This window comes from Giraffa tippelskirchi, chromosome 8 (genome assembly GCF_054371585.1).
Source record: "Giraffa tippelskirchi isolate mGirTip1 chromosome 8, T2T-mGirTip1v1.2.pri, whole genome shotgun sequence".
Lineage (NCBI taxonomy): Eukaryota > Metazoa > Chordata > Mammalia > Artiodactyla > Giraffidae > Giraffa > Giraffa tippelskirchi.
The window spans coordinates 46,247,986-46,260,415 of NC_137282.1; the positions used below are offsets into that span (position 1 = coordinate 46,247,986).

A 12,430-nucleotide genomic window follows, 5' to 3' on the forward strand; every position below is an offset into this window, starting at 1 on the left:
AAGGGTACTAGATTCTGGAGGCAGCTTTGAATCACCTCAATTAGATACTGCAGTGGGGCAAGAAGTCCGCATTTCACATTAGTGCAGGCAATGCTGTATTCATGTTTAGAGGATTCTGACAGTATTATGACATTTATCAGAGAATGTTTTCATTATCAAACAGCAAAAACCAACTCTGACCAAGGAAAGCAACAAAACGGTTTATTGGAAGAATATTATGTAGCCATCAAAATTGGCGCAAGGCCTTAAAAATCAGGTTTGGCAAGAAGTAGGAACCAATAGGGACGTCCCTGGTAGCTCAGCTGGTAAAGAATCTGCCTGCAATGCAGAAGACCCTCGTTTGATTCCTGTGTTGGGAAGATCCTCTAGGGAAGGGATAGGCTACCCATTCCAGTATTCATGGGCTTAGCTGGTGACTCAGATGGTAAAGAATCGGCCTGCAATACGGGGGACCTGGGTTCAATCCCTGGGTTGGGAAGATCCCCTGGAGGAGGGCATGACAACTCACTCCTGTATTCTTGCTTGGGGAATCCCCATGGACAGAGGAGCCTGGTGGGCTACAGCCTATGGGGTCATAAAAAGTTGGACACAGCTGAGCGAATAAGGCACCACATAGCACAGGAACCAATAGAAGTTAGGCAGTAAGAAACAACGTCAGGTACTGGCCACCAAAACTACGCAGCCAAAGTGACCCTTAATTCATGCAACTGCCACCACCCTCTTTCCATCATGGCTGCTGAGTTCACCATGGCTGAGTTCATCTGGCCCTTAAGTCATTTACCACTGCTATGAAAAATGCCTCATCTGTCCCTATATCCATCAATCATCTGCTCCAGGTATTGTAGCCTGTCATTAATATGCACATGCCATTGATGCAAGTTCTAAGAGATTAGAAGAAGGAGGTATCTGGTCCCTTTAGGTGTTATACACAGGGTTCTGTTTATCATGTTTCATATATTGGAGAGTTCCAGGCAAGTAGGAAATGTGTTTGAACGCTGCTTAGTTAAAAAGCAACAACAACAAAATAGCGAATGGCTGTAACATATTTCTGTTGTGTTGTTTGCAACCAGTGGTTTATTTATTATTATTCACATTTTAATTCTAAGCTATACAGGGGTGGATTTCTTGAAATAGAACAGACAATTTTCACATTTGGATTTCTGTCCTCTCATTATGTAGTAAATGAAGTTACTTTCACAAGTACAGTCGTGATGTTTACATTTGCTCTTTTGTTCCATGGGGCCTCACTTACTGGTTCTCATAATTGTCATACTAGAGATTCAGGAACAAACAATACATAGGTACATTAAATTGCATTTATGTACTTTGGGGATGCCGTACAATATAATTATCGCAAAGAAATCACTCATTTTATGTGTCTGTAATGCCTTACAAAAGCCACTTTCTTCACCTTCTACTCATGAATTATGCTTTGTTAAACAACTTGGCATAAAGGGCAAAGATGTTAATTTCATTTAAAAAATCACACCAATGGTGTGAAGACATTAAGAAAGCAACACTTTCTATATATTAATCAACATGACTTCTAAGAAGAAAGTCTCTTTTTTGAGATGCGTGAGTTGGAAATTAAGAAAGTTTTTTAAATATGTATTTATTTGGCTGCTCTGGGGCTTAGTTATGGCATGCAGGATCTAGTTCCCAGACCAAGGATGGAATGTAGGCCCCCAGCAGTGGGAGTGTGGAGTCATAGCCACCAGACCAGAGAAGTCCCCCAAATTAAGAAACTTTTGATAAATTAAAAATAAAAGTTAAGAATGATCCAAATAACTTATTAGATAAACTGGAAGAGTATTCAAATAAATTATTAAAGTCACAAATGAGAAAATTGAGACTCAAAATTAGATGTTTCATGTGAGTGCACATTGTAAATAAGTTGTCAAAAAAAAAAGAGAAAATCTCTGTTTTTGGACTTTCTTTCCATTGCTCTTACCATGTTGGAGTTAGAATGGTATTACTCTTTTGTTTAATGTGTTAGAAGTGTTTTTGAGTCATTTTAATTTAAATCAATCAAAATGTGTCTTTGCCCTTGAAAATACTGCAGACTTCAATTTATATTTTCTAGCAACTGGACAGAGAAGCCTGGTGGGCTGCTGTCCATAGGGTTACATAGAGTCGGACATGACTGAAGCAACTTAGCACGCATGCATGCATTGGAGAAGGAAATGGCAACACACTCCAGTGTTCTTGCCTGGAGAATCCCAGGGACAGGGGAACCTGGTGGGCTGCTGTCTATGGGGTCGCACAGAGTCGGACATGATTGAAGCGACTTAGCAGCAGCAGCAGCAGCAGCAGCAACTAAAATAAAATTTCAATTCAAATTCAGTATAATTCTTGCACAATTGGTGAAGTAAGAATTTTTATTAACTCTAATTATGGGAAAAGATATGTGTGCTGAGTCGCTCAGTTGTGTTTGACTCTTTGCAACCCCGTGGTCTGTAACCCAACAGGCTCCTCTGTCCGTGGGGATTCTCCAGGCGAGAATACTGGAGTGGGTTGCCATGCCCTCCACGAGGGGATCTCCACAACCCAGGGATAAAACCCAGGTCTTCCTGCAGGCGGATTCTTTTACCATCTGAGCCACCAGGGAAGCCCATGGTGAGAGACACTGATAGAGAAAAGCACCTTGCTCTGGGTCTTGTAATTTTTTTCATTCCCCTACTTAGTGTCAACATTTTTCCCAACTGAGAAAAATAATTATGCTATGATTGATTATTTATACTCAATTTATTAAATCATTTATACTTTTATGTCAACCACCTTGTAATTCATTTAGATCTACATTTCAGTTTGCTCTGATTTGCAAGGGTGGAGTGAGAAAGTGATACATCTAATGTTTTTTACTAGATGGAATAGCCATAAACTTGAGTAAATATTTTTTTTTCCTAAACACATGTTGAAACACACACATATATATAAATAGAGCAAAACATGCTACACAGTTTTATGTGGTTTCAATAAGCTAATAATTTTACTCAACTTTTTGATCCCAAATCCTGTCTTTTGTTTTTCAAAATGTTTCTGAAGTTTTACTTTATTGTCTAGTTGTACTAGAGCCAAAGTTCAAGTCCTCAGTTCAGTTCAGTTTAGTCTCTCAGTCATGTCTGACTCTTTCCAACCCCATGGACTGCAGCACGTCAGGCTTCTCTGTCCATCACCAACTCACAGAGCTTACTCAAACTCATGTCTATTGCGTTGGTGATGCCATCCAACTATCTTATCCTCTGTCGTCCCCTTCTCCTCCCGCTTTCAATCTTTCCCAGCATCAGAGTCTTTTCCAATGAGTTGGTTCTTTGCATCAGGTGGCCAAAGTATTAGAGTTTCAGGTTCAGCATCAGTCTTTCCAATGAATATTCAAGACTGATTTCCTTTAGGGTTGACTAGTTGGATCTCTTTGCAGTCCAGGGGACTCTCAAGAGTCTTCTCCAACACCACAGTCCAAAAGCATCAATTCTTCAGCACTCAGCTTTCTTTATAGTCCAACTCTCACCTCCATCCATGACTATTGGAAAAACTATAGCTTTGACTGGATGGACTTTTGTTGGTAAAGTAATATCTCTGCTTTTCAATATGCTGTCTAGGTTGGTCATAGCTTTTCTTCCAAGAAGCAAGTATCTTTTAATTTCATTCTTTTTAATTTCAAGTCCTCAGAATTCCTTATTTGAAAAGCAAAGTATTTCCCCCTCTGTTCTTTTTGCCACCATCTTTTTTCCCTTATATTGTACCTCTCTATGCATAGTTGCTAGAATTATGTGTAGTGTCATTCTAAGCTTGAATCTCTCTTGCCTGAAGATGAAGACCTCATTCTAGAGCATCATCTACAGGCCTAGTAAAACCCAAGCAAGCTAGAATTCAGTCATTGATATTCTTACTTGTTCAGTTGTGCTAATTTTATCCAGATGTGGAGTGACTTTCAATAGCATACATTTTTTTCAGCCATCTTCTTTCTTCTATTTTGCTTACTAAAGATTTTAAGTACCTACTTGATTGCTATGATGGTTTGTGAAAAATTTTCAACCTGAGGGAATATTCTGTGAAGTTCTGTGAGTCATATGTAATAGGTGATTGATCTATATTAAGTTGTATTACATATAACAAAAGCAAAATAAACCCCAAAACAAAATTAAAAATTTTCACTTAGTGTGGAATCCCTAATAGATCATATTTTGTAAGGCACATATTCATGGTCAATTTTTAAGCCCTCTAGGGCTGCATTTCTGTTGTTTTAAATAATTAAATACATACATATATATATATAATATATATATGTAAAGTTGAGATTTAAAATACAAATATGTATGTCCACATAAAAATACCATGTGCAGACTTAAGCATGACTGTGTATGTTTGTGTTTATTTCCAAAAGAACTTGCATGTATTCTTTGCCTATCAGCATCACCCTGCAAAACAGTATAATTTGTATTCTGAGCAAATACTTAAAATTGCCATGTTTTGTAATGTATATAATTTTCTCTCTTTCTATCAGGTAGAAAATGGTTGCCCCTGTTCACCAGCTGTGAAGACTTAGAATCACACAACTGCGGCTTTGGTTCTCTAAGTGTTTCAGGATGTAAATGTAGCCCCAACTTTCCCTGATGGGCTGTTAAATCATGGACATGCTGAACAATTTTCTTCGGACTGTCCTTCCAGAAGATGCTTTGGCTTCTCTCTCGAATGCTCACTAGGCCTTTGTAGCTGACAAGGAAAAGCAAGAAGGCTGTGAACTGGAAAGTTATCTTACAATGAAAATTACGAGTACCTCCTGCATCTGCCCAGTCCTTGTGTGTCTCTGTTTTGTGCAGAGGTGTTATGGGACCACTCACCACAGCTCCATCAAGGGGACCAGAAACCAAACCAAACACATCGAAGGTGAAACCGAAGTCCACCACCGTCCCAAAAGGGGATGGGTTTGGAATCAGTTCTTTGTTTTAGAAGAACATATGGGACCAGATCCACAGTATGTTGGAAAAGTAAGTTTTTGTTTATTGTTTGTTTTTTCCTCTCCTGGGAAACTGAGGGGTGAGATGAGGGTGGAGCTGGAGTTGGATTTGAAGAGATATGGAACTTCAAGTGAATTATGTTATAGAATGTTATTTCTTATTCTGAACATTTTGAAATAATGATTATAAAAAATGAACATCGCCAAGCATGTCACATCTCCATAAACATCAGTTCGTATATACTAGACTGAATTTTCTTTACCAGCGTATCACTCTTTCTGTTCTCTCATGTAAAATGTGTAAAATGTAAACACTTTAAACACACAATTCAGTAATTTTGTCTTTAGTGCCGTGAGGGTGTATTAGAATTCACTGTGTCATTTCCTGGCACATTGATATTTACAGATTTTTTTTTTTAATCTACTGCTGTTGTACATAAAGCTAAGAAACTCTATGACTTCTAATATATTTTTGTTAATTGTTACAAAGGTTGTACTTGAATTTGTCAGCCTTTAAAAGCATATGGATATTTTATCAAACCCCCAAATTAATTTCCATACACATAGTAATATATTTTAAACATAGATTAAATATATACTCAATATGCAGGTTTTGTTAAAATCCCCAAACAATAAAGTTGATAAAATGATCAGGAACTTCAGACCAACTTTCCTTTCTCTCAGACATTCAGACAAGAAAATTTAATGGCTGGTCAAACCCTTTAGGAAATTGTGCGCTCAGTAATAAGTGGCAGTTTAAGCACATGTCATCAAGGCTCCAGAGTAAAGAAGAGCATGGGAAGTGGGGAGACCGTCTTCTGATAAATTACTGATGGCTGGCAAGCAGCCACACTTAGGTTGGTTCAGTACCTGTGGGAGAAGAAGCAAGCACAGCAGTAGAATCTTCATGACTACAGGCTCAGTGACTTCTATCTCCCTGCTTGACTATTTATTTTCACTTTAGCACTGTTAGTGCTAAAAAAAAAAAAAAATAGTACTCCATCCAAAGTCAGGGTGCTTCCCTAATGTGTAGGCAGTGCAGGAGCACAGCCATCTGTTCCACCCCTCATCCAACAGGAACTGGGTTGCAGCTGTATTTTCCATACAAGGCAGGAGCTATGGAGTCAGAATATGAAGCACAAAATGATATGGAACAATTCTATCATTCTCTGATATGCATATAAAAACAAGAAGAAAAACCCCTTATCTTCATCTTATGCATTTTCCCTATGGTGTATTCCATAAAGTAAATGGAAATAAGTGTAGTAAAGTAAAAACATAATATATTGAATTACTGTAAAGTTATTTTTGTTATGAACTTCAAAATCTTTTTTCTATAACCCTTACACTCCTTGAAAAGGGGAGGGTGGGTAGGAACAGAAAAATGTTTATTTTTTGGAGTATTCTAAAAAGAAAAAATATATATATATATGTTATTAAAAATGTTTTGTTATGCTTATTTCTTGTCATTTTAGTTTAATTAAAAATCAAAATCAAATTTGCTAGAAAGAAGAAGGGAAAGATCAGATAGCTTCTCATTTTTTGATGGTTTACCTAGTTTTAGTAAAATATGAAATCTCAATCAGTAGTTTAGTTACAAATAATCTTTCTGGGCTTGAGTACCAGTGAACATATGGTTGAGAGCTTGTTAGCCACCAGGAGGTGGTGAGGGCTGGGAAACTGTCCCTTTGTGAAGGTTCTGCAGAAATCAGGGTCCATTCTAGTTGTAGTATTAACAGACAAATTAAAGGGTCACACCCTTAAGGTGTGGTCCTCTTATTCCCTATCTAACTTGTGTCCCTTTACTCATAACCTTCTTTCTCAATATTTATCTGCCTTTGTGAGCAATTCTAACTTGATGGTACAGGCTCGTTCCCCTCATACATCACCTCCTACAAACATATATACATACATACATGATTGTGAAAATTTAAAAAAAAGAAAACAACTTTCAGTGTCCAACAATATACATGTACTTATAATAATGTGCTCCTGCCCCATTATTTTTATTAGAGAAAATAATTTATATTTAAATAAAATAAATACATTATTACATACATATAAATACATTCATAATGAACCAAACATATATTTTCAAAGTGTTCTTGAGTAGAAGATAAAATCATTACAGTTTCTATGAGCATGAGAAGGGAACATATCCAAAGATCTGAAAATGATCTCCTTTACCCCTCTCTGTCACAGAAGTGTCTGCAGGCCTTTTGTCAACAAAAATAAAATAATAATCATGCAATACAGTTCTGTTATTAATGTATATTCTACATTATAAGTTTGTTTCCATCATCCTTAAGCTCTGAATTATAATTTTGTATATCTATTGTTATATTTCACATTACAAAACATCTGAAACTGCTCGTAAGAGCTCAAGTCGTACTTACCAACTTCTTGATACTTACAAACTTCTTTTATATTTTTTTAAAATTTTCTTTGAGTTTTCTTAGTCAATGATTGGATTTATTACTAGTGAACTTATTTTGTTAACATAGGGCAATACACATTACTCGCTACTAAGAGCTTTTTTTTTTTTTAATAAGGCTAAGGACATTTCTAATGGTAAATAGTATATATATATATATGTGTATATATGCACACATATATTATGTATACCTCATCTACATATTAAATATATGCAATTATACTTATATACAGGTATGTGTAATTGAAAATTCATATTTTTTTCAGAATGTAAAAGCCATGAGAGATTAAATATCAAAACTATTATGTATAGTGTATATATATCTATATAGCTTGGATTTTAACTCATTGATTTATTAAAGATCTTTTTGAATACTTGAAAGGTTAGGGTCAGGAAGCTATAATAGCACATTTGTTAGTAAGTCCTTTCTTCCCAGAAAAAAAACCTATATGGTAATGTAATTATAGCTTTACAACAAAAGTGTTCTCTTTTTCAAAAATTGTATAATAACTAATATAGATCATTGTCTTTTATTTTTCAAAAATTGAAGAGAGCTAAATGAATCCCATTAAAACTAAGAATTTAATTTTATATAAAATATCACACACATCCTAAAATGCAGGCTGTGTATGACACCCATCATTAGGGTAGACTCATTGCTTTCATGAGATAATGAGAATTACTAAGTAAACAGCGGAGTCTGAGTTAGGGCTTCTTTTCTTTTTATCTGTATTACAACTGGTGAGTGTCTTTGACTTCCTCCATTTCTATTTCCTCACATGTAACACTGGGAAATACTGTTTCATATTTCTAATTCAAGTGTGTTATAAAGTTTGGTTTACAGTTTAGATTGTGAGTCAGTTAAACCACTATCTGTGGTTGTGCTGGTGTTGCTTGCATAATAGATAATAATAACTATTGAAAATTGTAAGTATTATTGGTGATACATGGAAATAGCACAAAACCAAATTCAGTTTCTAAACATGAGGTCTTTTTGTAATGCAACTAGATTCACATTTATGTAGTGTATATGGCTGTTTTCAAGCTATGATGGTAAAATTGAGAAGCAGTGAAAGAAAGTAAGATCCACAAAGTCTAAAGTATTTACTAATGACCATTTACAGAAAATATTTGGAACCCCTTTTCAAGGTTCCTGCCTCACCTAGTAGACTGTGAACACTCTGGAAGCAGGTTATGGGGCTGTTTCATCTTCGTTTACACAGAACTCTATCTCAGTGCCTATTGTAATGATCCAATGCGGTAATTCACTGGAAAGGACTCCGTAAATTATAGCCTTTTGTAGTCCTGTTACTGGTTGTGATAATTATTTGAAATTATTGAAACAAAAATCTCTGTCATCAAACATTTATTTTATGGAAGTGTGAATTTGCGGAAGTCTTTAGTTCACCTCTTTCACTGGCATGCCCTCTCCCAAGGTTATTTTAATGAATGTTTATTAACTCTTGGTATTTTTGTTGTTATTGCTGTTGTTTAGTTGCATTGCAGGCAGTACTGTAATGAATGTCTTTGTACACACATCATTTAGCAAAGGTCCCTGAAGGGAGAGGTTTCCAGAGTAGAATTCTGATTCAAAAACAAAAATATCTTTAATTTTGGTGAATATTACCTATCCTCCTCCATAGGTGGTAATGTGCTTTACACCTCTGTCAGTGATGTGTAAGAATATATATTTCTCTATAGCAATGCCAACAAATGGGATTGTAAGACTTGGGATTTTGTAAATAGGTGAAAAATTACATCTCTATGTACTTTCAATATACGTTTGTCTTATTATGAATGAAATTGATCACATTTTTGTAGTTGAGGGGATATAAAGATTCCTTTTTTTACTAACTGACTCTTTAGGCCCTTTTGTTACTCTTTTAAACTTATCAGTACTAGTCAATAATTACATAATAGATGCAATAAATCTTTGCCAGCAATATTACCAATAATTTTTTCACAGTTGCAATTTACCCTTTGACTTTGTTTATAAGTTTTGCTTTATAGAAATGTATTATTTTAATTTTATCATTTTTTGCATTCCTTTAATTGAAACTATGTTTTTATTTGATTTGCATTTTTCTGAAATTTTAAATATTGGTGCTCAGAGTTAGTGCCAGGAGATTAAAAATGCATTCTTCATGTCTTAATATCTACAGTTTATCACATATTTTAGAAAATATCACTTATTAATAAAAAACATGGTGTAAAAGTAGAATTGTTTGCTTTAGAGATCAAAAGCTATAATTTAGGATATGTATGATATCATATTTTGATCACTAGCTATTGACTGTATTGCATATATGTCTCATATTTACCAGTAGAATACATTAGTGTGCAGATGGTAGTTGAAAGTATACTGACTCTTCCTGGTATATTCTAGGAGTATTTAAATATGTGTAACTGTTAGAATTTAACTAAGGACACATATTGGAAATGTTTGTTACTATACAACCACTGACAGTGAGCTTCATGTATTTCAAGTGATAATTGCTTGTGATTTGCTAGGTGTTCTGGAGAAGGCAATGGCACCCCACTCCAGTACTCTTGCCTGGAAAATCCCATGGACGGAGTAGCCTGGTAGGCTGCAGTCCATGGGGTCGCTAGGAGTCAGAGACGACTAAGCGACTTCACTTTCACTTTTCACTTTCATGCATTGGAGAAGGAAATGGCAACCCACTCCAGTGTTCTTGCCTGGAGAATCCCAGGGACGGGGGAGCCTGTTGGGCTGCTGCCTATGGGGTCACGCAGAGTTGGACACGACTGAAGCGACTTAGCAGCTAGGTGTTCTGCTCCATAAATACATAAAAAATATGTATTATATGTGTAATATGAAAATTTTCACTTTAAAAATATTGAAGATGACTTCTTTAACTGGCCAAAAATTCTTATATGAGAGATAAAAGACACTATGTTTACTTCAGTGTATCTTTAAGTGGATATTATCTATATTGTATTATCTGGTAGTTAAAGAGAATAGAATAAAACATATGATAGAATAGGATAGAATGAAATCAAATTAAAGGTAAGACCAAAAACTGTTCCTCCATATTAGCATGTTTTAGGCTAAGATATCTTATCTATTAACAATATAGCGTTAGGATTTGGGCCTTATTAACATTAAACATATCTTTGATAATAAAAGTTAATGAGACTAGACTTTTTTTCAGGATGAACAAATGTATTACATTCCCCATATTCACTTCTCTTCATTTTATGGTGTATGTTCTTATGACTGTTAGGATTTTTTTTCCAGATTAAAAACTGTATCATGTAGAAACTATTGCTTGCTTCTACAAAGAATTTAGTTACTAAAATTCTACCTCTCACTCCCCTCTTTACCCATGTCCTATGTGTGTGAGTCAGTGGTAAAGAATCCACCAGCCAATGGAGGAGACACAAGTTTGATCCCTGGGTCAGGAAGATCTCCTGGAGAAGCAAATGGCAATCCACTCCAGCATTTTTGCCTGGGAAATCCCATGGACAGAAGTGCCTGGCGGGCTACAGTCCATGGGGTTCCAAAAAAGTCTGACACAACTTAGTGACTAAACAATGGCAATGTGTGTGAGTAAAGTGTAGACTCTAGGCAATTATTCTCAACTTGCTTTATTAAAACAAAACAAAACCAAAACAACCACAGCAAGCATATAGAGAGTAAGAAAGGAATTCTGGTGGCAAAAAGGAGTTAAGAAATCATCTTGTCAAATTCCTCAAATAATGGAAAGCAAAGATGCTTGAAATAGTTAAGTGATCTCTTCATGGGAAGGAGGATTAGTTATGGCAGTGCCAAAGAACAAATTGTAAGATATCTAATTCTTTAATGAAAATCAGTTTCCAGTATATAGTGCATGAAATTCCCCTCTCATCATCACCATTACTTCCATTATTCTCTATTTTTTTCTGTCTTTAAAAAGAGAGCTTTCAAATCTCTTTTAATATGAAGTACTGTAACTTCAAATTAAATAAATGATTCTGAGGTTCAAGAGAGAATAAATTATGTAAAAAGGAATGGGAAGGTTCAGGGTTTACAGAAAAAAATAGATAGCTTTAATGTCATCATGAACTCTGAATTAAAAATTAAACGAACAGCAAGAAAAGGTTCTGATTGTCATCTTATTGTCAAGATGATGATTTTATGAAAGTTTTTTTACCATAACTTTTTTGAAATTGAAAAATTCTTGTATCAAAACATGACATTTTAATTTTGTACAAGTGACAGTGTGATGACATGATGTCACGTGAAATTAACTCGTGGTGTGCAGGTGCAAATGGATATAGAAATTTCTCAATAGTCATCATGGAAATTTAACTATTTAGGTCCAATCCTAAAAGAAATTGGGTGCACAAAAGAGAAATTTGATTTGGCGTACACTTCGCTTAATTTGTAGTGGTATAGAACCTGTTATATCTTTCTTAGAAGAAATCAGATTTCGCTGTTTCACTTTAGTTTTAGAGAAAAGTGACAATATGTCTGAACTATCTAAAAATGTTGAAATTAATAGCATTAGCACTCATTATATATAGAGTTTCTTAGATATAAAGTGGTACTATGGGCACAATCTATGAATTTATTCACCATGTATACTTGATATTGCTATACAAACATACTCACCTGTATGTTAATAGGTGTGTATGTGTTCTTGAGTGTATCAGTGGTGCTATACGGAAAGTGACTTTAACCCTTGGGGACATTTGGCAATGTCTGGACACATTTTTCACCTCTGCTACAATGTCTATTAGTTTAAGACGGCATAATCATTATGGCCACAAATACTGAAAGAGTTCAGGAAAATGTCTTATTGTGCTTTCAAATCAGAATAAAATATGAAAATGAATATGATTGTCTATATTAGTCTTTATATCAATACAATTGCAAATAGAATTTATCATTTTAACTGAAAAAAGAAAAAGGCCCACAAAGGCAAAATGGCCAAGGGTCTCTGAAAGTTATAATAAGGACTTGATTTTTATGATGGGAGGATCTTTACTAAGCCTTCTTTCCTGGTTCATAGATTGCTGTCTTCACATTCACATGC

At 35.2% G+C, this 12,430-nt stretch overlaps 1 protein-coding gene across 3 annotated transcripts in view; it reads left to right on the top strand.

The window, feature by feature from the left end:
* Window positions 1–12,430, top strand: part of CDH18 (cadherin 18) — a 647,409-nt gene that overhangs the window by 291,206 nt on the left and 343,773 nt on the right. For all 3 annotated transcript variants that reach the window (XM_081524342.1, XM_081524344.1, XM_081524343.1), the window contains one exon: window positions 4,505–4,988. In XM_081524342.1, the coding sequence (XP_081380468.1) occupies window positions 4,761–4,988 (228 nt within the window). In that variant the 5' untranslated portion in view covers window positions 4,505–4,760. The remainder of the gene's footprint in view (window positions 1–4,504; window positions 4,989–12,430) is intronic.